This window comes from Thamnophis sirtalis, unplaced genomic scaffold (assembly GCF_051295495.1).
Source record: "Thamnophis sirtalis isolate CommonGarterSnake01/CBP01778 unplaced genomic scaffold, rThaSir2_p1.2 scaffold_3, whole genome shotgun sequence".
In the NCBI taxonomy this organism is placed as follows: Eukaryota; Metazoa; Chordata; class Lepidosauria; order Squamata; family Natricidae; genus Thamnophis; species Thamnophis sirtalis.
Window position 1 is genome coordinate 148,558,666 of NW_028261383.1, and position 27,769 is coordinate 148,586,434.

At 38.8% G+C, this 27,769-nt stretch overlaps 1 protein-coding gene across 5 annotated transcripts in view; it reads right to left on the bottom strand.

Annotated features, from left to right (window-relative positions):
* Nucleotides 1-27,769, bottom strand: part of LARP4 (La ribonucleoprotein 4) — a 47,828-nt gene that overhangs the window by 6,850 nt on the left and 13,209 nt on the right. For 2 of the 5 annotated variants that reach the window (XM_014061799.2, XM_087710371.1), the window contains 12 exons: nucleotides 27,247-27,391; nucleotides 24,672-24,827; nucleotides 17,990-18,065; nucleotides 16,898-17,034; nucleotides 14,881-14,984; nucleotides 14,238-14,348; nucleotides 12,052-12,105; nucleotides 11,216-11,425; nucleotides 9,363-9,466; nucleotides 6,910-7,143; nucleotides 6,770-6,818; nucleotides 4,180-4,338 (listed from right to left, as the gene is read on the bottom strand). In XM_014061799.2, coding sequence (XP_013917274.2) covers nucleotides 4,180-4,338; nucleotides 6,770-6,818; nucleotides 6,910-7,143; nucleotides 9,363-9,466; nucleotides 11,216-11,425; nucleotides 12,052-12,105; nucleotides 14,238-14,348; nucleotides 14,881-14,984; nucleotides 16,898-17,034; nucleotides 17,990-18,065; nucleotides 24,672-24,827; nucleotides 27,247-27,391 — 1,539 coding nt within the window. Of the gene's footprint in view, nucleotides 1-4,179; nucleotides 4,339-6,769; nucleotides 6,819-6,909; nucleotides 7,144-9,362; nucleotides 9,467-11,215; nucleotides 11,426-12,051; nucleotides 12,106-14,237; nucleotides 14,349-14,880; nucleotides 14,985-16,897; nucleotides 17,035-17,989; nucleotides 18,066-24,671; nucleotides 24,828-27,246; nucleotides 27,395-27,769 lie in introns of all 5 variants that reach the window. The other 3 variants (XM_014061797.2, XM_014061795.2, XM_087710372.1) reach the window with 2 other exon arrangements.

The following is a 27,769-nucleotide window of genomic DNA, read 5'->3' on the forward strand; positions in this document are numbered from 1 at the left end:
CATTTTTTAACTATAGTGGGGTATGTATGTAGGGAATGCTTGCTTTGTGCGTATGAGAGGATTGAGAGCGTGGCCCGGTGCCCCCTCCACTAAGTGCAGAAGGAGAAGTGGATAGGGGGCCTGGCTTCACCTCTCAACCCGGAATGTCTGGTTTGAATGGCCTGCCGAGAAGAACAGGGGCCTTGGGAGAGAGAGGGGGGTCTACGGGCACGGGGGTGGGCCGGAGCATTACAGTCATGACTGGGAAGGGCAGGTACGACAGGAGCTTCAGGGCTAGCCATTACCAGGGAAGGAGGGTCCGCTACGTCACAGCGATCCCTCCTTCCGGCCCTGTTAGCTCCACTCCAGGACCAGATGGCGAGAGTTGTCAGGGCCCTGGTCTCAGGCTGCTGTTGCTAAATGCCAGGTCTGTGGTTCACAAAGCTCCCCTCGTCAGGGACCTAATATTAGACGAGGGGGCAGACCTGGCATGTATTACTGAAACCTGGCTGGACCATGAGGGAGGAGTCTCCCTCACTGAAATGTGCCCAAAAGGATTTCAGGTGCTCCACCAGCCACAACACCAGATAAGGGGTGGGGGAGTGGCGGTCATCATCCGAAGGTCATTAGTTCCTCGTAGGAGCCCTGCTCTAGAGCTTGTCGGGTGTGAGTCCCTGCTGGTGAAGTTGGACCTTGGGGGTCAAATGGGTTTGTTGCTAACGTAACTACCTCCCAACAGCGTTACAACAGCCCTGCCTGCGCTCAAGTCAGTAGCCGAGCTGGCGATTGAGTTCCCCAGGCTTATAGTGCTGGGGAATTTCTACCTGCCGTTACTCGGCGAACGCTCTGACGGGGCACAGAAGTTCGTGGCTTCCATGACAGCCATGGACTTGACCCAGGTAATTCAGGGTCCGACTCATACAGCGGGTCACACGCTTGACCTCGTATTTCTCTCGGAGCAGGGCATTAAGACCTTGCCCTTGTCATGGTCTGATCACTTCCTACTGAGGCTTGACTTTTGGAAACCAATCCCCCACTGTAGGGAGGGGGGAACCGATTAGGTAGTTCTGCCCCGGCACTGATGGACCCTATGGGATTTCAGACGGCGCTTGGTGAGATACCTGACTTTCTCGCCCACAGTCCGGCAGAGTCCTTGGTCGCTGCTTGGAATACAGCGGCGGCGGAGGCTCTAAACCGGATTGCGCCTTTAAGACCTCTCCGCAGCAGAGGATCCAGGAGGGCTCCTTGGTTCACTGAGGAACTCCGAGAGATGAAGCGCCAAAAGAGACGCCTAGAGCAACGTTGGAGGGCTAGTAACTCTGAATCCGACCGAAAACAATTAAGAGCCTTTATTAGGACTTATCTAGCGGCGATACGGGCGGCAAAATGTGCGCATTTTTCCACTCTTATTGCATCCGTAGAATCACACCCAGACGCCCTGTTTAGGATAGCCCGCTCCCTCTTGAAAGGAAGGGATGCAGACGACCCTCTACAGGGTAGAGCTGAGGAATTTGTTCAGTTTCTGTCAGATAAAATCGCTCGGATCCAGACGGACCTGGACTCCACTTGGACGGTACCAGCCGAGGCGCCGTGGGAAGGTCTTGATCGGATTTTATGGAGCGAGTTTCAACTTGTCGCTCCTGAGGAAGTGGACAAGGCCATGGGAGCGGTGAGTGCCTCCACCTGTATACTGGACCCGTGCCCCTCCTGGCTGGTCTTGACCAACAGGGAGGTGACACGTGGCTGGCTCCAGAGAATTGTTAACACTTCTCTTCGGGAGGGATCCTTCCCGCCCCCTCTAAAGGATGCAGTGGTGAGACCCCTCCTTAAGAAGCCTTCCCTGGACCCAGCCATCTTGAACAACTATCGTCCAGTTTCCAACCTCCCTTTTGTAGGGAAGGTTGTTGAGAAGGTGGCCTTTTAACTCCAACGGACCTTGGATGAAACAGATTATCTGGATCCCTTTCAGTCAGGTTTCAGGCCTGGTTACGGCACAGAAACTGCTTTGGTCGTGCTGATCGATGATCTCTGGCGGGCCAGGGATAGAGGACATTCCTCTATCCTAGTGCTTCTTGACCTCTCAGCGGCCTTCAATACCATCGACCATGGTATCCTTCTGCGACGGTTATGGGAGGTGGGAGTGGGAAGCACCGTCCTACGGTGGTTCTTCTCCTACCTCTCAGACAGGTTGCAGTCGGTGTTGGTTGGAGGGCAGAGATCGACCCCTAGGCCCCTCAAATATGGGGTGCCGCAGGGTTCGGTCCTGTCCCCCCTCCTATTTAATATCTACATGAAGCCGCTGGGTGAGATCATACACCGGCACGTGATCAAATACCATCAGTATGCAGACGATACTCAATTGTATCTGTCCGCCCCGTGCCAACTCAGCGAAGCAGTGGAAGTGATGTGCCAGTGCCTGGAGGCTGTCAGGGTCTGGATGGGAGCGAACAAGCTTCATTTCATTTCATTAGTTTGTATGCCGCCCACTCCCGAGACTCAGCTTGCACTCAATCCCGACAAGACCGAGTGGCTATTGATGCTCCCTCCCAAGGATGGTCCAGTTATTCCACCTCTTAGCTTGGGAGGTGAAATTATACACCCCTCAGAGAGGGTCCGCAATTTGGGTGTCCTCCTGGATCTGCAGCTGACGTTAGAACATCATTTGTCAGCTGTGACCAGGGGGGCCTTTGCCCAGGTTCGTCTGGTGCACCAGTTGCAGCCCTATCTGGACAGGGAGGCCCTTTGGATTGTCACTCATGCCCTTGTCACCTCAAGACTGGATTACTGTAACACGCTCTACATGGGGCTGCCCCTGAAGAGTGTTCGAAGACTGCAGATGGTCCAGAATGCAGCCGATATTGGGTGTACCTAGATACACCCATGTTACACCTATCCTCCACGAGCTGCACTGGCTCCCCATTGGTCTCCGGATGCGCTTCAAGGTGTTAGTCTTTTAAAGCCCTACATGGTTTAGGACCTGGCTACCTGAGAGACCGCCTCCTGCCATTTACCTCCCAACGACCAATAAGATCACACAGATTGGGCCTCCTCCGGGTGCCGTCGACCAGTGAACGTCGGCTGGCGGCTCCCCGGGGGAGGGCCTTCTCTGTAGCTGCTCCGGCCCTATGGAACGATCTACCCTTAGAGATCCGGACCCTTACTACTCTTCCAGCCTTCCGTAAAGCCACTAAGACCTGGCTGTTCCGGCAGGCCTGGGGTTGTTGATTAGTATCCAGCCCCGCTCTAACAGTATGCATGATGTGAAATTTTAATACTTGTATCCTTATTTTAAATTTTTTAATGTATGTTTCCTTTGTCTTGTCTGTAAGCCGCCCAGAGTCCCAATGGGAGTGGGCGGCATACAAATGTTAATAAATCTAAATCAACCCTATCTTAAGGCCTAGTGCAGCTTCATCTAAAATTGAAGACAGAAAGCAATGACACTGGAGGAATGAGGAAGGCCGTCTCTGCTGTTGCTCCTGCCCTCTGGAATATATTGACTCCCAATGTGAGGTTGGCCCCAACCAGCCTATCTTTTTCTAAGGGCCTAAAGACATGACTGTGCCAGTTGGCTTGGGGCTGGAGGGGGGGGGGGGGTCAGCGCAAAGGTGGTGGTTGATGCTTCACAACCAGCCTCTCACAAACCAAGTCACTGAGAAGGCCAGCAGCTGGCAAGTAAGACTCATGTCTTGTTGCGTTCAACAACTGCAGGTAATTTACTTAGCAAATGCAGCGGAACAGACAAGTTATGCAGTTACGAGATGTTTCAATTATAACCATGTCACTTAGCAACAAAGTTGTAGGTCCCAATTGAGATTTGTTCATTTGTTATTGGGCAGTAGTGTACAGCTGAAGAATTGTAAGCCATGTCTTTCAACAATTTTTGCTTATTGCTGGATGTGAAAAGAACACCTTAGAATAAAATTTCATTTTCCTACACTGTACTGGTGCAAGACCAGAATATACTAAGGCTTTAGTTTCTTGAATTTTACAATATATACTTATATATAAATTAAGCAAAAAGCAACTTTGGCAAAAAGCTATCAGTTTTGCTCTTGCTCAGATAAGGTAATATAAATAATATTTATTGTTTGGGGTTCAAGCAAATGTAATAGGGATGAATTAAGCATGTTTAACATTGTCAAAGAATGCAAGATTAAAATTGAGAGAGAGAGAATGTGAAAAAATACAATTAAATACCTTTTCTTTGCTTATTCCTTTAACTATATCTGACATCCTATTCTCCAGAACAGGATCTCCTTGTGTTTTTATCATGCTGCCTGGCAATGGAGGAAAATTTGAGGCTAGCAAGTCAAACTTTGGTGTCAAAGTCTTGGTTTCAACTGAAGCCTGAGGTCGCTAAAAAAGAGAAGTAGGATGTTAATATGTTATATTCTCATTAATCTTATTTGCAAAAGCCAGAGAATGGCATAGGCGGCTTGTATCCAATCCCAATTATTAGGGAGCAATTTAGCATTGGCAATTCTGAAATGGCTGAAGATTCAAAAGCTGACTGACTCTAGGACATTATTTGTTATAGCTCTAGATAAGCTTGTGTCAGAAGCAGCTGTTATGTCAACAGGTTATGTACTACTCTTAATGGATCAAGTCAAAGCTATGGTCAGGAGGGCCTCTGTCCAGTTTTGGTGATAGACTGATGTCAATTTTAGAGTAGTCAACATTGACTCACTTATGGCTTTGATCCTTAAGAGTGGATTTCTTAATGCACTCTTCATAGGGCTGTTGTTAAAAACCACCTAGAACTACAATTAGTACACAATTAAACCACTCTCATATTAACCAGGACAACCCAATATTGATATATAACACTAATATTCTAACTGCACCATTTGCCAGTTTGTTTCCACCAGAGTATAATTCAAGGTACCTATGATCACTTCTGAAGTCCTACATAGCTAGAGACCTGGCTTTCTTTTGAGGCCTCTTTGTGATGGCATCTAGCTAGATTGGAGGGTGTTATGACAGACGCAGCACCCCTGCGGTCACATAATCAACATTTAGGTATTTGGCAACCAGTATTTATGATGGTTGCAACATCTCAGAGTCACATGATTACCATTTGTAACCTACCCAGGGGGTTCTGACAAGCAAAATCAATGGGGAAGCCAGATTGGGGAAAAAAGGTTAAATGGAGTGCAATTTACTTAATGACTACATGATTAGTGGTGGAAGTTCTGGTTTCAATTATGGTTACAAGTCAAGGACTACGTGCATACCTGATTGTTACTTCAAGGTTACAACTCTAAGGATCCTCTTGTACATTACCTGAACTGAATTATAGCAAATTGAGTTCCAATAAAACTTCTCCCGTGTCTTCCCATTTTACATCTTCTCTAGTTTATCATAAATATAATAGGTTGTACTCCACTGTGCTGTAAAGCACCGTGAAGCAGGATAGGAATCTAAATTCGATTACTATTGCTAATCTCACCATTCCAATGACAAATATTCTCTTGTTTCTTGACAAATTCTTTTTTCTTTTATTCTCCTAGACTATGTCAATTCAGGGTGTTCTGATCTGAAAACCTGTTCCGAGTCCTGCCAACCATTTCCTGGTTCCAGAATACTTCTTTCTAAGAAACTATCATATCATCCCCAGAATTGCTGCATCATTACATTCAGGGAAAAACCCCAAACATTTTTTGGACAGTAAAACATTCAGTCTCTAAACCCAGGAGTCTGAATACTTCAAATAGAAAACAGACCTCATGGTTACACTTTCTGATTCACAATGGACAATTCTGTGGAACTCAGCCTGAAATGCTACTGTTTATCTTTGCTTTGAAATGTTTACAATGACATATTAACCTATGTTTGAAACATATTCCAGAAAGGATTTAGTTGAACAGGAACAATCACAAACATCTAGCTCATGAATCCAGAAACATGTATTTTGGCAGTAAGTTCAAACTCCCAGGTTTTCTGACATCCCAGAGTAACTTATTTTGCCTGGATATAATTCTTCTTACAATTTCATAAAGGGTGTTCTCTTGATGAGAGCTTAGGTAGAAATTACTGCTGCTTAGAATCTGATTCTAGACTACCACTGATTTATTTATTAGATTTATATGCCATCCAACAAGAGACTCTGGGTGATTAAGTCTGGTATTATCTGTATTACAGATTATAGGTAATTTTTGACTTATGACCTTAATTGAGCTCAAAATTATAGTCATAAGTCACTGCAGGTGTTAAATAAGTCACCATATGACCATAATTGATTTTTTTTTACAACTTTTGCAGCTGCTGCTAAGCAAACATGGTCAGTAAGCTAATCTGTTTTACCCAATGGAGGTGTTTTTTTTGCTGGAAATGACAAGTAAAATATTAGAAGCTGCAAAAACATCAAAAACTGTGGGATAGTGCAAATGATTGTAAAGGTAAGGTGGTTGCCAAGTGGTCAAAATACAATCATGTGACCACAAGAGGATGTATGTATGTTGTCTGTGTGTGCACACAGTCATGAAAACTTCAAAATTGGGTGATAAGAATCTGGGAGGAGGGGTGGATTCATCATAACTTCAAGCACATATAAGATGGATTTCTTTGCTTATGTGATAATTTTTCTAGAGTCATATAAACGAACATTTAACAAACAGAAGAAGTAAGATATGTGATACTTCTCAAAGTTAGTTTGATTGCCGGAATTCTTATTGTTATCCAATTTAGTGGAAAATCTTTTACACTTTAAATTCACATACAATTCTCATGATGTTAGCATCATTCTCAACAGCTGGTGACTGATATGGCAGTAAAAGTAAATGCTTACTGATAGCCTGTCATCTTCCCGTCTCCTCCGACCTCTGAAAATGTTTCTTCTGCAAATTAGTAAAGAAAAGAATTATATGAATGTTTTAGGTTTATTCATATATGATATAAATTAATGACATAATATTACGAAGACCTTACCTGCCTCTTCCCATGCCATAATCACCATTTTGTTCTACATGAGTAATTTGAGACTCCTTCTGTGTGTAGCTTGGATCTTGATGTCCAGATAGTGTACTTGTTTGCCGCTCTGGCTGAAAATTCCGTAAAGTGGTTCTATGCAAGTGTCCATCACCTACTGAGACAGCACTGAGTGTGGAGGGTCCTTCTGATGAGTGTTCTGAGCTATTTGTCAACCGGAAATGAGACTTCACTCTGGATTGACATATAAAAATAAGTGAATAAATTCCTCCCACAATACAAATAAATTTCCTGAAAGAGCTCAGAGGAGGTTGATGTCTTAAGGATCAAGGAAATGTGCCAGTATTTTTTTTCTTATTGTAACTATCTGGATCTGTTGGCCAAGAACTGGCAAGCACATTTCTCCAAATCAGTTCCTAAACGGTACTATCCAACCACAACTGTTTACCCTAGGTAATTTATAAATGTATTACTAACTTAGTGGGAAGGAAGGAAGGAAGGAAGGAAGGAAGGAAGGAAGGAAGGAAGGAAGGAAGGAAGGAAGGAAGGAAGGAAGGAAGGAAGGAATCTTAAAGAGATTACACTGAGCATATACTTAGGAGCAGAAAAACATGACCATACAAGTATGCAATTTCGCATTTTCCAATTACATAAATACTCCCCATTTCAGCTTACAATTTTGTCCATTTCTTTCTTAAATTCATTTCTTTTCCTCTTCTAGAGTTGAATTTAAGGAATAATAATGAAATACTTCCTTTTTTCATTTGGGGGTTTAACAGCCATCTAAATTTTAGACAACCAAGGATCTCTCCATCGTCCTTTCCCACTATCCCTATTCAGTAGCATAATATTATTAAATTTATTTCATGTACTTGATAAATACAGGTAGTCCTTGACTTACAACCATTCATTTAGTAACTGTTTGAAGTTACTACAGCACTGACAAAATACTCGTAAATTTTTCACACTTACGACCATTGTAGCATTCCCATGGTCACATGATAAAAATTTGGAGCGCTTGGCAACTGGTTTGTATTTATGACATTTGCAATGTCCCAGGATCATGTGATCACCTTTTGCAAACTTCTCACAAGCAAAGTCAACGGCAAAACTAGATTCATTTAATAACCATGTTAATAACTTAACAACCATAGTGATTCCTTTAACAACTATTGGCAAGAAAGTTCATTAAATGGGGCAAAACTTACTTAACAAATATCTCATTTAGCACAAACATTTTGGGCTCCAATGTGGTCGTAAGTCAAGGACTATCTGTACACAGGATAAAACAAAACAAATTTATTTCTTCCTCCTTAAGAAGTTTCAATTCTTTATCAAGGATTCTTAAGTAGATTTGAAATAGCACATCACTGCACTCAAAAAAAACCTCTGCCAAGTTGTCACGGGCAGACTTTTTTTAAAAAGTGGACTTTACAACGTAACAGGAATATTTGTCGCCCAAAAGTTTAACATACCTATTTGGCACATTCTGGAATTTCCCCCTAGTCCCAATCCACCAAACTCTTGGTCCAAAACAAACAATTCTATTATTAGATTTCAATGTTATACATGGGTAGGGAACTGCTAAGCTTATGCGTTGCAATCTCAAACTGAAAAATGTGAGTATAGGTTTCTAGTTGCTTTAGCAAAGTTCTTTTACAACTCAAGACAGTTTGTAGCAGAACTGGAGTTACTGTTTTTTCTGCCACCATTTATCTATTTATTTATTCTGTTTCATTTAAGGCTGCCTCAATGATGCCAGGATTTTGGTAAATTTTTACGATTACAAAATAATGCAACAAATAATTACCACAGCTGTGAGAAATGACTTCTTAAGGAAAATAAGGACACACAGAGTTCTTATAGAGTTCATATAGAGTTTGCTATAAGCAATGAGCAAATGAAGAATTTTCAATTCAAGAAAAAATATTTCAAAAATGTTTTCTTAAAATGACGTGTTGTCAGAAGATACTTAAAAATAAAAGACTGATTTGGGTATCATAATTAAAACAATAGATTGCCAATATCCAATGACGGATATGGCACAAGAACAACACAATGAGATTAACTAAAAAGAAATGAAGTTAGTTTTAGATTAAAACAAATGTAGACCAAAATATTGCCATGATATATTAAAGATGATTCTTCTCATCAAACATAATATGTAGACTAAAAAAGCCAAAAACAAAGGACCTTTCTTTGCAGCTGTCAATCTCAAAACCCAACTAAATTTCCTGTAGATTTTAGCAAAACTATTCTTTTAGATATGAAGAAAATAAAATATAAAGCTGAAGAAAATATAATAGATAAGAAACTGAAGCAGGAGTCGACAGAAATTCACTTATGAGCACAGATAAAATAACCACACTCTTTTTATTGAACAAGGTTGGTGATTGTCCCAATATAAACATAGAAGTTTTACTTTCCAAAAAGGTTGGTGCCAACTTTCTTACCGATTTCTATGGAATGGGCGACCTATACTCAATGCTGCAGTATTTGTCTTGTATGAACCTGGTGAACTGAAGCCGTTCAGAAATCCACCATTCGGAAACGGAGCCTGAAGTAAGCACGACATATATCATGAGGTTCACTGCAAACAACTGAATACAAATTCTCAGAACTGCAATTTTAACAGCTGCACAGCTAAAACCAAGGAAGTACAGGTAATCCTTCTTGCTTAATGAATGGTCACGGATATGATAAAATCTTCCAAAATCTACTTATGATCCCATTCTGGAGTTCTGACAGTGTATTTCAGGGATGCCAAACTCAATTTCTTTGACTGTCGCATCAGGGTTGTGTTTGACCTCGGAAGGCCAGGGGTGGGTGGGGTTGGGCACAGGCCCCCAAAGCTCTGTTTTTGCTTGCAGAAGCACTGCTTTGGTGTTTCCAGGCCAGCCCCACAGGACAGATTTAAGCACCCCATCGGCCGCATACCTGAGTTTGACACCCCGGGGGTATTCCCACCATGGTCACATGACCATATTTCAGGCACTTGGAAACTGGCATGCCCTTATAGCCAGTTACAGCATTCCAGTCACATGACTGCAATGATTTTTCTGGTTTCTAACAAAACCTGCCCACAGGAATGAATCCATTTTATGACTACAGTATTAGCATAAAGACTGCTGCAAAAATAACCATACAATTGAGTTGGTCACGTAAAGGCCTTGATTTATAACTGTCATGACTTACAACATAAATTCCAGGCTCCATTAAAGTTAAAGTCAAGGACTACCTGTAAGTATTACACCTATATAATTTCCACAATAATTGTTGTTACAATATAAACTTGGATGCCTATGCATTGGTTGGAGGTGTTCTCAAATTTATTACTTTTGGAAAATAATTTCTAAAATAATATTGATATAGTAATGCAGTGAAAAGATACATTCAGACCAGATTATCATTTAAAATAAACACCTGCTCACGAAACATAAGCTTTTGCTTTGGAATCAACAACCCAGTTTTTAAACAGTTCAAAAATATAGAATTAGGACAATGCAAACTGCATTTCATTATATTCACTATTAAAACAGATCTAACTTTATTTTCTATTAGAGTTCTATCAATACAGGCAGTCCTCAATTTACAACCACAATTAATACCAAAATTTCTGTTGTTAAGTGAGACATTTGACAACCTGTCTTGCCATAGTTGTTAAGTTAATCACTGCTGTTGATAAGTTAGTAACCTGGTTGTTAAGTGAGTCTGGCTTCCCACTGATTTTGCTTGTCAGAAGGTGATCACATGACCTTTTGATCATAAATATGAACCACTTGCCAAGCATCTGAATTTTGATCACATGATCATGGGGATGCTGCAAAGGTCGTAACTTGGTCAATAGTCACATTTTTCAGTGCTGTTGTAACTTTGAATAGTCACTAAAGGAACTCTTGTAAGTCAAGGACTACCTGTAATGAAAATAGTTGTTTATATATTTGATAATGATTAATTTGTGCCACTATATTTTAATTTCAGAGTAGCATCTCAAATTTGTGAAGAACGCTTTTGTCTGCCAAATAGTTGCACTGCCAATCTACATGGTTCTGGAAACTCCACTTAGCTATAAGCATAAATATTTTCTATCTGGAATTTAAATGACTATGTTTAATTCCCTGGAGTTATCAGTGTTCCACTCCCCGAGTCACAAAAAGTAGAATATGCAACTCCAACATCAATTCAATGTTGTATGAGGGTCAAAAGACATTCATTACAAGACAGGGAACTTGGCATTATTTTTAAGACAGAGGTATATATTTTGAAGCAAAGCAAACACTGCAAAGCACAAACGTTAGGTACTTACCAGGGGTGTTTCAAAATAAGGTGCAGGGTTTGGAGACCATGTCTGAGGCACAATACTATAGATGGAGTACTGCTGAGGACTGTATATAGGCTGCATGAACAGTGGTGAGGCAAACTGTGCTTGTGTTTGAACCGGTTGAACATAAACACTGGAATCCACTACCCGGTAACCATTCTTTGCAAAAAATGTGTTGATGGCTTTTATCCTGGCCTGTATAAGAAAGTTTAAACTGGGCTATATTTATTATAACAAATATAAAGACCGTTACAGGACACAAATGTTACTGTTTGTATTTCATCTGTTTCCTGACAGGTTGTCTGTAGCTTTACTTTTAGCTTTTGTTAAAATTTGGGGATCTCCAATTAAAAATGGCAATTCAAATTAGTTCCTGATTATTCCTGCAACCAATTTAAGATTCTTTGCTGAACCACTTTGCAGATTGTATTGGGAGCAACTGCAGTTCAGTTTAATAGATACACTTTTCAATCATTGTCTGGAACAAATATTTCTTCTCTTTTTAGTTCCTCATGTTCAATTTTTATCAAGATTTTACCATGACAAGATTACTCTTGCAATTAAAACTACCACAAAATTATATGAGAAATAATCCTTTGTAATCTTATTCATAGTTAACCGTAACATAGCTAACTTTGAATTAAACCAGAACTAAAGTTGGTGCTTCAAAGTATTACATCTATGACACCCTGTAGAAAAACATAAACATTATGATAATCATACTAATGAAAATCTAATAGTGATTAAGTAGTTATAAGTATAATTGAACAGTTTAAGCATTAAACTATAAGTTGAGATATACATACAATAATAAAGCTTACCATTATTGGCTTGCCCTGAAAGGTTTTAACTTCTTCCCGTAAATATTTAAAAGCCTGTACAGATATAAAAATATCCAATGACAGATCAGTATAACGTTTTCAAAAACATTAAAGAATTTCCAGGATTGATTTCAAGCTGAAATATAAGTAACTCTACAGCACTCTTTTGTTACTTCTGCAACATTTCAACTTTGCTATATTTATTAAAGCATTAAGAAAATTACACTACCTTCCTTTCCCATATTTTCTGAAACAAATCTTTTCTCAAAAATCATGTGTAGATTTTTCTTTAAAACAAACAGTAATTTTCTCTATTTAAAGTTATAAATCACATCCCAGAAATAAATACCTGTGCAAAGCAATATATCTAAGATAAATGATAAAACAACAGCTAGTTTACCTATAACTGAAATTAAATGTCATCAGTGTATTCAAAACCAAAGCATCTGAAAGTTCTGGAATTTTCTCTAGCTGAGCAATGGGAGATTAGAGAGCTTACCCGATGGGAGAGGGGAGGGCAAAGGAAAGCACAATTCTACCAAAAGAAGAACCAGCACTGTGTCTGAGATTCACAATGTCTCACCAAACTGAATGGGAGATACCTATAACATTTTACATATAAGTTGTGTATATATAGGGTCTGACATTCAGGCACAGTGACATTCTGAGTGAAGCCTCCCTCAACACCAACCTGCTGGGAAGTTCTCCTGATTTCACATTTCAGATGAACACAAGTTGTTCTTGATGCAAAATGACTGCTAAAGAAAGTGGAAGAGGTACCAAATGGATCAGTGGAACTGAAGAAACCATAGCTGTGATCCTGGGACAGGAAGTATTTCATTTCGACTTTTGGAAAACAGCAATGCGTGCAGTGGCACATCTTCTGCCATTTCCTGACTCTTTACAATCACCTAGCTGCTTATAATTATCAACGTCCTTACCTTTTGGAATACTGAAAGTGGAGGAAAGATTTTTTGCTGGGATAGATGGTATCAGAGAGTCTTAGGTAGGATAGCAATTAATGGGCTGCAGTCAGCGTAGGTATTGTTTGCTAAGCTTGGGTAATAGGGTAGGGTAAGAGGGCCCAAATGAAGTGCAGACAACATAAGATTTCAAATGATTTGCCATTTTACATGATTTTGATGAAATTGGAAGGTATGAATTAACAGAGGTTGGAATCCTGTATAGGATAAAGTCAAAATAATTGACCCGTACATCTGTAGTAAGCAACTCTGACAAGGAGCATGATTTTTCCAAAGCAAAACTAGATATCTGGGAGTTGGGAAATACAACCAAGAATCCTAACACAGGTTATTTTACTTACTTTTAGAGAATGAATGGAAGAAAAATCTCAGACCAAAATGTAACATCCTCACAAGGTCATCAGAATAACAAAAAACAGAATTTTGCTGAACTTGGTTTTAGATATATAGTTTAGGGGAAAGGGGCTACTACTTTTCAATTAAACTAGAGAAAATTCCAGAATGAAATTACATACAAACCTAAAGACATTAGTGAGATTCAAAGAAAGCACAAAATATAACAGGTCACATCAAACAGGATTCTAATACAGCAAAGAAATTTCATAGAAATGGGTGTCTTGTTGTTTGGTTTAATAAAAGTCTTGATTTGACAATGTTCTAAATAATTTCATTTTGAAAGCTGCAAATACCAGCACATCTGTAGAGCTGCAAAAATCTTATGCACCTAATATTTGAAGAGCAGCAGTCTATAGAAATGCTGAAAGAGTCTAAAATCCAATGTTCCTGTTTAACAAAAGGACTTCTATGAAAAGCAGTTTGTATTTCCAACTGCAAGCTTTGGACAACAAAAGGATTTCTTGCCACACTGAATAGACCGAACACCAAAATATTTCCAACCACTTTCAGATTAACTGTATGAGAACATGCTTGAAGGGGAAGATAGCAAGAACATGTTTGCATATATGCTATTGGTTAAGTGTAGGTTGTTTATTCGTAGTCTTAATAAAGTATTTTCATATAAGCTTTATTAAGATTCCAATGCTTTTGCTCCACCTATGTTTCTGAATGTATAATTACAATCTATTTTTTATTAAATTGACATATTTAAAAGCAAGAATTTCAAACTGCTTTGACTTATTTGAGACACTAGAAAAAGATAGAATTCATTAGTGAAATGAAATTCAGAACGCATGCTATTCTTACCTGCTGCGCGTCAGTATCTGACTGGAATGTAATGTACCAGTTGTTATTGTGAGCAAATTCACAACTTATAACTTTGGGACAGCTTTCATTCTTAAATAGTGCTTTTACTTCCTGGATTAAATATATAAAGACTATTTCAGTGAAATACATTAACAATTATGTTTAAAAAATCCTATCCATGCTGCAGGGGGATTTTAATTTCTGCAACAATAGTTTGAAAATTACTATTTTCATTTTAATTTCCAAACAATGGTTAATATTAAGTATATAAAATCATTTTGTGACTTTCCAAATCAAAGTGTTTAGGAAATTAACAATTAAAAAAAATACTGTCATAGCTAAGAAAAAGTCATTATTCTTTACAACTAGGAATGCTGTATACCTTTTTTTAAAGGCAAATTACATGAGAATACTTACTACAAGAATGTGGTAAACAATACAGGTATTTTAGAAGTACAATCATTGCCAAATATTTCTAGTCCATCAAATCTAGCTCAAAACCAAGATGTAGCTCAAATACATTACCATCTCTCACTTGCAAACTTGTATCAAATATAAACATTACTTTAACCTACTGGTTATTGTCCTGCAAATGAAGTTGTTTTCACACTGTCATATTTGTAATACATTTTAAGACACTTACCTCTACTGGTGTGGTTTCAGGGATCTCACGAAGGATAATAATGCAACGCTTATGATTTGGTCTAACTTTCTCTCCTTGTTCGTCCACTTGGACTATAGGAGAAGCTAAATTAAACAGAACAGAACTCTGTTTATTGAAAATACACTGAGAAAGCATGGTGAAAATCTCCTTCTTCAGATTTCAACTTAATCTAAAACAATATGGTCACTGTTTAGTACTCAATGTATGTAACTCTGCTCATTCTTCTGTTAGAGAATCGTCATCTGGCACAACAGATTTTATGTATGCCACTAAAATACTTTTCTGTATTTATGGGTATAATACTCTGTACTGGGGCAAGTTTCAGGTATATTTTTAGAAAATACATATTTGGTTAACTACAGGTAGTCCTCAATTTATTACCAGGATAGGGACCAGAATCTCAGTCATTCAGCAAAGCAGTTAAGCAAGAGGCCCATGTGACTGCTTTACTAAATAACTGCAAACCCAGCATTCCCAGTTGCAGTCATTAAGCAATCTTCTGGGTCATTAAACAGACACAGCAAAAGAACTGCTTGCTGGGATTAGCTCCTCTGCACATGGTAGAAAACATCTCTGGTGGGTTGCAAAACACAGTGTGGACCTTCAGGATCTAAGCTCCACATTTGTATGAAATTCAGCTCTCCTTGTGTGGGAAAGAGAACTTCTCTGGTGGACTGTGGGAATGGAACCTGTGGGACCTGAGCTTCATTTCTCCACCCTGCTGAAGGAGTTCTGTTTCTCTTAGCAGGCTGCTCCTTTAGCCAGTTCCCAGAGATGAGAGGGAATCCTCTTGGCAGGCAGTAATAGCTTGCAACCTTCTCTGCTGGCTTCCCCATTGACTTTCTAGAGAAGCTGGCAGAAAAAAAAATGCAAATGGCTATCACATGATGATGGGGCACTTGGTAAACAGTCATAAGAGCTGCACAATGGTTAGAAAGGAGTACTGCAGGCTTATTCTGCTGCCTGCTAGTTGCCTGCAATTTGGCAGTTCAAATCTCACCAAGCTCAAGGTTGACTCAGCCTTCCATCCTTCCAAGGACCCAGATTGTCATATGCTGACTCTATAAACTTCTTGGAGAGGGTTGTAAAGCACTGTGAAGCAGTATGTAAGTCTAAGTGCTATTGCTATAACTATAAACAAGTTGTCAATTACTCAGATGCAACCACTATAAGTGGTAGGGGAGATGTTTTATGACAACTGGAAATGTTAATGCAATCCTGTGCCTGAACAGTTGGTTTTATATTCTGCCCCTTTCAGAGAGTTAATAGTGTTATGTGATGTTATGCTGGCCACATGACCACAGAAAGTTCTTCAGACAGTGCTGGCTCAATGGCCTTGAAACAGAAATTACCGTCTCTTATAGTCGGCAACAACTAGCTGAGTAAAATCCACAGGGATTCTTTTACCTTTTTTTAATCTGCCAAGATAGGAGAAGAAAGGGTTACAAGAGGGTTAGCAGGCATACAATGGGGAATACATATCGAAAGGAATGCACTGGTGCCAATTCTGAATATATACACAAACAGTCCAGTGTGTCTGCTAACTCTCTTGTAATCCCTTTCTCTCAAATCTATTTACTCTGCAAGGGGAATGGAGAGAACAAATGGTCAGGGTCGAAAGAGATTGCTTTTTCCCCCTTTTTCTAAACTTGGTAGGGCAGAGATATCTGGTTAGCCTCTCTTGTACCTGACCTATTTTTGTCATCCCTTTTTGTCAAAGAAAGTAACTAAAAACATCAATTCCCCTCTTGCTAATTATCCAAGTGCCAGAGTGATCATTCCAAAGGATGGGTGAGAGAGGAAAATAAAAACAGTCACAGACATGTTATTTCCCACTTAGCAACATCATCAATTAAAGATAGAACTACTGGTCCCTGTAGTTGCTAAAAAAGGAATACCTCTATATCCATTTCTATGCAATAACAAGGTCAGGACAAGAGATTTATATAGAATAATAATTCTATAGAATTCACACAGAAATGAGATTTTTATATACCTCTTAGTACTTCCACAATAAGATCCATATTGGTTGTCAGTTTCTTAATTCCTTCCATATTGGCAATAGTCCATATTGGAATAAATTGATCACTATCCATCTGAGACATCAAGTAAAGATCCTTGGATAGATTCTCACTAGAATTAAATTAATAAACATTTTACTTAACTTTTTAAAAAACGAATACCGGTACTATTTTCTTTTCAAAAGAAATCAATGTATTAACCCCAGAAACAGTTTAAGCAGTTAATAATACACCCAGCTACTTTTAAAGGAGGTATTATTTTTAAACAAAATCTTGATCATATTCCCAAATTAAAGAATCACCATAACAATATAATCTGATATTATTACTGAAAAATAGTTTCAGATTTAAAGTGGAAAAGTAAATGGCTATAAACATTTTAAGTATTTCTTTGCTCCCACATCGCATTATCCACATTGTTCCAAGCTGATTCTGGCAAGCATTTATTAATACACTACACTAAATTATTAATATCATTCCCAACTAGCTTGCAGAAAACCTTGTTTTAGCAAAATAAAAAATAAAAAACTTGGATGGAAAGGGTATCTATTATTTCTCTGAATCAACTGTATCAAAGAATACATTACAGCAACAAAAGTTATGCATTTTTAGGTCATTAATGATGTGAAATTATGCAAATAATTTGGATGTTTGTGTAATGACATAATTACACCAATTATGTAAACTGCAATGGAATTTGGTCTCTTCCATGTGAACCCCATTGCATCACAATCCAGAAAACTGAGGTTTTACTTTGAATATCTTTGGCAATTGTATTTAAAATTAAAGTATTCAACTTATTTATCCCCAAGAAAGCAGGGACAGTTATTAGAAAAATAAACTATTTCTCTATTTTATTTCTGGGTATTTTAATTGAGGTGTTTTAGCTCAATCTGACATTGCAACTATATCTACATCTCATTATTAGCATTGGGAGCCTCTAGAGATATCTGTCATTAGATTTTCAAATTAATTTCTTATAAAATATCCACAAAGCATGCCAAGTAGCTCTATTTAGCTGAAACTAACCTCATAAATACACTAATACAATAAAAAAGGCACAATACCGTGAAAAACAGAACTCTAATTGTTTCTTCAAGCATTCTTTTAAATCATCTGCAGAAATGACAGGGTTGCCTTCACCTGAGAAAAGAATTCCAAGAATATATTATCTAAAACCAGGAACTTATATTCCGTTTTTATCCCTACTGACAGAAAGCAGTTGTAACTCACTTCCTCCTAGCTCCTAACACCCTTTTAAAAATATGGTGTTGAAGATTAGGGAATTCTTAGAAAGCAGAGGCTTTGAGAACTCGTATCTTACTTCCTTTTTCCTTTTAACAGTGTTGGATCAAAGGATATCAGTAGCCAAAAAAGTATTTTCCTTCATGGAGGACTGGTGGAACTGCAGTAGGACGGATGTATTAAGAACACCAAACTTAACAAATACAATACAATACAATAGCAGAGTTGGAAGGAATCTTGGAGGTCTTCTACTCCAACCCCCTGCCTAGGCAGGAAACCCTATATCGTTCCAGACAAATGGCTATCCAACATCTTCTTAAAGACTTCCAGTGTTGGGGCATTCACAACTTCTGGAGGCAAGCTGTTCCACTGATTAATTGTTCTGTCAGGAAATTTCTCCTCAGTTCTAAGTTGCTTCTCTCCTTGATTAGTTTCCACCCATTGCTTCTTGTTCTACCTTCAGGTTCCTTGGAGAATAGTTTGACTCCCTCTTCTTTGTGGCAACCCCTGCGATATTGGAACACTGCCATCATGTCTCCCCTAGTCCTTCTATTAAACTAGACATACCCAGTTCCTGCAACCGTTCTTCATGTTTTAGTCTCCAGTCCCCTAATTATCTTTGTTGCTCTTCTCTGCACTCTTTCTAGAGTCTCCACATCTTTTCTACATCATGGCGACCAAAACTGAATGCAGTATTCCAAGTGTGGCCTTACCAAGGCCTTATAAAGTGTTATTAACTCTTCACCTGATCTTGATTCTATCCCTCTTGTTTATGTAGCTTAGAACTGTGTTGGCTTTTTTGGCAGCTGCTGCACACTGCTGGCTCATATTTAAAAGATTGTCCACTAGGACTCCAAGATCCCTCTCACAGTTACTACTATTGAGCAAGGTACCACCTATATTGTACCTGTGCATTTTGTTTTTCTTGCCTAAATGTAGAACCTTACTCTTTTCACCATTGAATTTCATTTTATTAGATAGTACCTAATGTTCAAGTTTGTCAAGATCCTTCTGTATCTTAAGCCTGTCTTCTGGACTATGGCTATTCCTGCCAGCGTGGTGTCAGCTGTAAATTTGATCAGTTTCTCATTTATTCCTTTACCTAAATCATTGATGAAGATGTTGAAGAGTACTGGGCCTAAAACAGAGCCTTGGGGTACTCCACTGCATACTTCCCTCCATGTGGATACAGTTCCATTGAGGACTACTTTTGAGTGCGGTGGGTCAGCCAGTTACGAATCCATCTGGTGGTGATGCTGATCAACCCACATTCTTCTACTTTAACTAGTAGTAGGTTATGGTCTACCTTATTAAATGCCTTACTGAAGTCCAAGTAAGCTATATCAACGACATTCCTCTGGTCCACTAATTTTGGCACTTTGTCGAAGCATGCAATAAGATTAGTCTGGCATGATCTGTTTTTGACAAACCCATGTTGGCTTTTGGCTATTACTTTGTTTACTTCTAGGTATTCGCTAATTCGTTGCTTATCTTTTCCAGTATTGGTACTGGAGGTCAGGCTGATAGGTCTATAGTCTCCTGGATCTATTCCCCCCCCCCCCAATTTTTTGAAGATGGGAATCACATCAGCTTTTCCAGTCCTCTGGCAGTTCCCCAGTGCTCCAGGATCTCTGAAAGATATAGTTCAGTGGTTCTGAGATCTCGTCTGCCAGTTCCTTCAGAACCCTAGGGTGTGATCCATCCGGTTCTGTTGATTTGAACTCGTCTAGGGAAGACAGGTGCTCACTTACCATTTTCTTCCCTATTTCAATTTGTGTTCCTAATCTGATTTTTGTGGTGCTGTTTTTGATAAGTTGGACTATTTTATCCCTTTGTGTAAAGATAGATGCAAAACATGAGTTAAATAGTTCTGCTTTCTCCCTGTTGCTTGTCACCTACTTGCCATTTTCTCCCTGCAATGGACCAATTGTTTCCTTAACTTTTTTCTTGTTTTTAACATGTTGGAAGAAGCTTTTTTTGTTATGTTTACTTTTGTGGCAAGCCTTTCTTCATTGTGAGCCTTAGCTTTCCTTATTTCATCTTTACATGCTCGGGCTATTTGCTGATATTCTGCCTTAGTGATGTCCCCTTTTCCACTTTTTAGACTTAACTTTTTTGTCTTTCAATTTGTCAGAGAGTTCTTTATGCAGCCATGCTGGTTTCTTTTGGAAGCTGTTATTTTTCTTCTTCATTGGTCTTGTGCTAGACTGAGTTTTTGTAATCTCATTTTTACAAATTTCCCAAGCTACTTGAGTTGTTTTCCCCTTGAGGATTCTCATCCATGGAATTCTTCCCAAGCTCTAAGTTTATTGAAATTAGCTCTCTTAAAATCCAAGACTCTAGTTTGACTTTGTTCTACTACTTGTGTTTGCATAATGTTGAATTCCAATATTGCATGGTTACTTGCCCCCAGGGTTCCTATGGCTTCAACACCTTCTATCATTTCCTCTGTTAGTGAGAATGAAGTCTAATATGGCCAATCCCCTTGTTCCCTTCTCTACTTTTTGGGAAACAAAGTTGTCTGCTAGGTTCGTTAGAAACCTGTTGGATCTTCCACTTGGTGCAGAGTTTGTTTCCCAGTTGATGTCAGGGTAGTTAAAATCCCCCACTACTATTGTGGTGTGCTTCCTACATACCTTAGTTAGCTCACTAGCAAAAAGTTCATCTACTTCCTCTGCTTGGTTGGGTGGCTTGTAGTATAGAGCTATGGCAATGTCATTTCCCCCCACCCAACCTTTAATATGCAAATGCATTCAAGATAGTTCTTATCATTTTTGGGCTCTATTTCTGTAGAGATGTAGTTATTTCTTCTATATAGTGCAACTCCACCTCCTCTTTTATTTGGTCTATTTCTTTTACATAATTTAAATCCTTCTAGTTGTATGTTCCATTTGTGGGTTTCATCCCACCAAGTTTCTGTAAAGGTAACAATATTGTATCTGTCCTCATTAACTTGAATTTCTAATTCACCCTGTTTATTCCTCATACTCTGTGCATTGGTGCATAGACATTTGAGTCCATTTTGATTGACCCTGTGTTTACTGCCTACATAACTTGTGTTATGCCTGACTGCCCCTATTTTCTTGCCACTTTTATGATTCATGCACATGGCATGGTACTCATTATTAAATGCTTGGTTTTGCTTGACAGTGGGAGTGATAATCTTACCCGCACAAACATCTATGTTGCATGCAATGATATGAGTTTTAGATTGCTGGGGACAGAAATGTTCTGTATCAATTAATTCTCTGTCCCCGCTGTTCAGTTTAAATGTTTATCCAGAAAATCTGTGAATGTAATGCCAAGCAACTCAGTCCCTTTCTTGGATGGGTGCAAACCATCTCTTTTGTACAGTTTTTCACTGGACCAGCTGCAGGCATCATGACTAATAAAACCAAAGCCTTCCCTTTTACACCACTCCTTTAGCCACACATTAAACTCTGCTACATGCTGGCCCTTCCCTTTTTGTTCCTTATATACTGGTAAAACCTCTGAAAAGATAAGACTACAACCTACACTACTAAGTTCATACCCCAAGCTCTGGAAATCATTCTTCACAGAAAGTACATCTTTTTGGGATAGATCATTTGTGCCAAGATGTATAATAGCATCAACATCACAGTCCTTACTTGCATTCTTGAGTATCTTAAGAATACGCCTCTTATCTCTGCTGGCAGTAGCACCTGACAGACACCTGACCTCTTTTAAAACCTCCATATCCTTTCCTAAATTTACATCCCTTACAATTGAATCACCAACCAGAAGGTGACTTCTCTTTTTACATACCTTGATCTTCTTGTGCGACTGATGTGTGATAACTGGGTCCCCATTTCACCTTTCCAAAGAAAGTCCTTCATTTTGGACCACAATCCCATGCTTATTTGAGTCATCATTATCACAACTACCCTGACCTGTCTCTTTAGTGTCCCCATTAAGGTCAGCAAGGGCGCTATATCTGTTATGCTGGATCACAGCAAAAGCTTTGTGTTTATGGTTCACAGCTCTCACCCTTCCAGATCCCACGGATGCCCAGACTGCTCTTCTCCTGCAGGATCTTTGTGGTAGAGGGGGCTGATAGTGTGGGATTTCCATAGTGTGGAATGGCCGAATGGGGCACCTAATTTCTGCTTGGAGAGCACAGATTAGAGATTCTAGATAGGTAATCTGTCTAAGTAGAATAGTAATTTGTTTACAAAGGGGACAGTATCCAAATCTGAAGAGTACTGGGAAAGACAGGTGCAAAACAGCTATTACAATGAACTAAGCCAGTCATTTTGAAATAAAATAAAATAAAATGACAATCTCAAGCGCACTAATTCAGAATGCATTATTGCTATTTTGGTTTATAGATACATGATTCCTCTTTGTCTCTCTGACTGCTCCCTTGTAGCCAGTAGCTCAGTAAAGTTCAAATGAAGTGGAGTTAAAAGGCCCCTACCTTTGTCTCTCTGACTCCCCCCTTGTAGAAAACAGCTCCAATCACCAGCAGCAGGGAAGTTCAAATGAAATGGAGTTAAACAGCTACTACCTAGTCCTCTTTGTCTCTCTGTCTCCCACCCCCCCACCGTCCGCTAGCCAGCAGCTTCAATTACAAGCCTCAGGGAAGTTCAAATGAAATGGAGTAATAATACCAAATCCCCAATACCTGGGCTGCAGTCAGTTATTCGTAACTGCATCTAGTAATTACTGTTCCTTCTTTTTTTAACTTTATTAATTATACAAAATTGGTTTGTAGTATTTATGGTGTTCCAAGTATATTTTGAACATTGTTCTATTAATATCAATTGCATTGAAACACTCTATAGGATTGCTGCTGTCACTTAGGGTCTATAAAGCAATCAAATTAGAGCTATGTGATAGTGATAAACACAAAATATGCAGGGCTTTTCTACCAGAAATCTATAACCCAAAAATACTTGCAATACTTTATTTGCCTTCAGATACTAATTCAAATATTTTGAAGAAGAAAAAAACCATTTATCACCTGGAAGATGATCTTACATGCAATTTACACACAAACAATAAATTTAAACAGGCTTCCCAATTTGTTGTTGCATAAGCAATTGAACCCGTGCTTGGATTCTCCAAGCAGCGCACAGGAGAATTACAAATATACATAGTAAATAGAAAGCATGAAAAAAGAACAAGCCATTTGTCCTGAAATTATTTTCAATCTGGTGTCCTTTAAAACACATTTAAAAGAAGAGAAATAAAACAGAACCTTGTCTTGCCTATAATTTTCAACTTTTCATTAAACCCCTTAAACATGGTGCGTGGGATGGGGACTGGAATTCTAACACTTAAAAAACATTTTGGTGTAGTTTCAAAGCTGCAATATTCTCTCTTCAAAAGTAAACAACTGAAAGAATGCTACCTCAGAATATATACAGAATAACTGCACTAGAATTGCAAAGTTGGAGGCGGCCATTTAGATCACTGTGCCACTGTTCAGTGAAGGAATCCAAATTAAAGGCTGGCTATCAAGCCTCAACTAGAATACAGCCCCTGAAGTAAATCACATGTCTAGTTTTTGCTTCTCAAAGCTTAACTAACTTGGGTCCTTCCCTCTCTCCTGATATCAATTACAATCAATTAGAATCTAGTTCCCTAGTTATCCTCCATTCTTAATTGATCCAGTTTCTTCAGAACTCCTTTAAAGTACAGAACTAGGCAACTACTATCTATTGTGGGATATAATAAAAATAACAAAATAAACAAAACACATAATTAAATGTATTTATTATTTAGAAACGATGTTTTGGAAACTATGTATTGACACCTGCCTCACGGTGCGGGCTTCAGCAGTCCTGTCCTGTAAGATCCTGCGTGGCTGCTGTGCAATTTCTGCTTGATCACAGCCACAATAGAGCAAGTCGTGCCAGTGCCACAGCCACAAGGCGAGTGTGGGGGCGGAGCTGCCCCACACTGGCTTACCTCAGGGCCCCTGAAGCCTACCATCCATGCCCAGACATCTTCCTTGGAACACGGCCGTGGCACCAGCATACCGCTCAGCTTCCTGCTCTGTTGTGGCCGTGAACAAGCAGAAGTGGGCCGGCAGGCACATGGACTCCTGCTGCACATGGCTGCTGGTGCTGTCGCTGTGAAGCAAGTGGGGGTGAGTGAAGTAGCTGTGGGAACCAGGAGGTAAGCCAGGCACATGAGACAGCTCCACACATCCCTACTTCATGGCCACAGCACCGCGAGCAACCAGACAGAATGGATGGGCGGTTGCGCAGGCTCTTAAGTAGGGCTTATTTTGGGATAGGGCTTCTTTTAAGTGCACAGTAAAAAAACATGCTAAGGCTTATTTTTTTACTGCCACTATCAAAGTTCTGAGATATCAATAATTTCATACACTAGACATAACTGGTATTGAGGGTATACATAGTGTGTATTTTCAGAACCTATGTAATATGCTGCATAATTTGCCAATGTGTTTTGAATAATATTTCATTGTTATTTCTAGTTTTAATAAATGTAGGTTTCACAATGTAGATTATTTACCCGAAACATCATAGAGTGGATATCCAAGTTCCTCATGTGCTAAGACCAGACCATTAGCAGCTGATTCTTCAGCACATGAACTGTTTCTTGACAATTCACAAGACGAATACATTGCTTCATATTGTTTAGTACAATCCTCAGCAGCCTCAGTATTGCCTGAAAGAGTACAAGAGCAATCAACGGGAAATAAAGTCTAGTAGCAACCCATCCTTATATAAAAAGCTAATGTTTGAGAACCTCTTGTGAGAGAGGAGGCTGCCCAGAAAATGGCTGTACTGCTGTAATCCTGTCTCTTTAAGAGCTCTTGGTAGCTAGCACTGCAACCTTGGATATAAGGTGCTGAGAGGCAGGTGGTGGTGTTATGTGAGAGCAAAGCCCTTAGATAAGAGATAATTGTCTCAAGGAGTAGGAGTAGGACTTATAAGGAGTAGTAGTTGGAGTAGCAGTGGTAGGAATAGTTGTAAATTGGATATAATTAAAAGAACCTGTGAGACCTCTAAGTACAAGATGTTTTGTTTTGTTTTTTTAAACATAATTACCAAAGTGCTCATACAAATAGGTTAACTTAACTTGGATGCATCCACCAATTTTGGCTTCCCCCCCAACGTTTTTATATAAATGACAGTTTAAAGGACTGTCAAGGATACTAGACAATAAGAACTACACTACCTCCTCTCTCTCCTCCTTTTTACAACCCCGTAATCCTTTCTACATGTCAATTCAATCCTTATTGTCACTGTAAAACATGTGTACAAAGAGATTGGCTGAATCTCCCTTAGTGCACCCCTCAACATAAATACATATCCTTCATTCTTCAGATTACAACTGTGAAACAACTCCAAAAGCTTGTTTCAAAAGACAAAAAAGGCAAATTATGATTCAGTGATTTATATTTAGATCTTTTCTACAGATATTTGGAGACCACTACGACAAAACAGGTCAACCAAAGTCCCGAAGGCACCAGTGAAAACACCAAATTTTTAAGTGAGCTCCATAACCCCTTGAACAGTATCTCATCTTTATTACTCTATCAGTAATTCAAGACAGCAAACATACCTAATGTTCTTTCCTTTTCATGTTTTCCCCACAACAACCCTATGAAGTGGGTTGGCCAGAGAGAATGACTGGCCCAAAGTCACACCCACTTGGTTTTTCATGCATAAAACAGGATTAAAATCCAGAGTCTCCCGTTTCCTAGTCCAGCACCTTAACTACTACAGCAAAGTTGGCTCTATGCCAAATATGAGCTATTATATTAAAAAATTTACTGTGACAAAAAAATATTATACATAAAGGAAGTAATCATATTATTTACTTTAATGGACCAATTAGAGGGAAGAAATATTTGCTATTCATGAATGGCTGCTAAATAAGGAAGGACATTATAGTGGTGATTTACATCATTTGAGTGATGGCACTGGACAAATGGTAACATCTATCAATTTACATCATTATGATGGTGTCATTATACAACTCTCATAAGACACTATGTACATTATAATTTTTATCAACCGCATATAAAGTTTGTTGCACTGAGATGCCCAAAAATTAGTATTCAGTTAATTTTAATTAATTTTAAATTTTTAGGTTAATTTGCTCTGAGTCTGCTCACTGCAACACTGGCTCTTTTTAAAGAAATAATTTAAAATGTAATGGAACAAAGAGATGCATGGCTAAATTATATAAATAACCATCCCAAGTCACCTTATAGAATTATACTATATTTATAGGATTATACTATTTTTCAGCATATACATATATATAGTAAGTTATTCTTTTATAGTTTTAATGTTTTTAATAATGTATAATTATTTTAGGTAATACTTATTTTATATTTGTTTTATATTTATTATTTTATTGGATTGTTGTATGACACCCATTTATATGGTGGCTATATAAATTTGATTAATAAATATTTCTATATTCTCTCAGCTTCTCATCACCCAGCAACAATTATCCAAACTAATTCACATAAATACTACAAGATATTTAAGAGTCAGTAATCTCTTACTTAGAAGCTACTACATGTCAAATAACAAAATGAAGTTTATTCATAGTGCAAGTAACTGGATGATGAAATCAATGGCCTTGGATTCCATAATAAATCATTTACTAAGTTGCTCATTATTCTAAGGAAGTAGGAAGGATTGTACATGGCCCTCAGATCTCATAATCCTTTTGTTCATAGGGTCAAGTGTTCACTAAGGTGCAGAAATGAAAAAAGATCAAGACAAAAGTGAGACAAGAAAGGAAATAGAAGAGGAAAGAAAAAGAATAAGTCAAGAGATCATTTCTGTACATTTAGCAACATGATCCCCTCTTAGCGCGATACTTGGTCATCACTGGGCCACTATATTTACAGTCCTAAGAGAATTAGCCTTAATATTCAAATATCTTAACTAACTTTTCCGAAGTTAATGCCTGTTAGATGCCATTAGCATTCAGTAGCTATCACAGGCTGTTCAATAACAAGATTTGCTTCTTACTATTAAATGCTGGTACTAGTGTTACATCTAAAATTCAAAACTAAGAAAGGAATTAAGAAGCATTTAGATATATCAACCTGACATCTTACCTTCTGTACAATTACCCTGCACAGTTGCTGCCTCTTGCCATGATTGCTCAGTGCCGTTAGGTACTGCTGCAGCTTCTGGGTTTCCCTGCATGCTTTCTTGCCATACCTTTGCATTAGGATTTAAGCTGGCACCTTTCGAGGTTACCTGCTGAGAAAACAGAAGATATGCATTAGAAAATAATAAAAACTTCAGAAAATAACTTTGGGTTGTTTTTATTGCTCTTTGCTGTTCAATCATTCTACTCAGGCAGAGTTTAACAAATACACTTGTGATTTATCATTGCATGCAATTGAGTACATTTAAGTTCCATGTTATTCCTTAATCTCAAAGCACTCAGTTTAGAGTATACAAATACTGTTAAGTTCTTCTGGTCATTCAACCATCCGCACATCTCTGGTTTTACTGCTGGCATGCAGTAAAGCCCACTTCTTCAAAATTTTAGGGTGTCGTTTCCACACACCTCCCTCCCCTGCAACCTTGCTTACAGTCTTTTCACTCTCTTTTGTGAAAGCCCAAACCTTA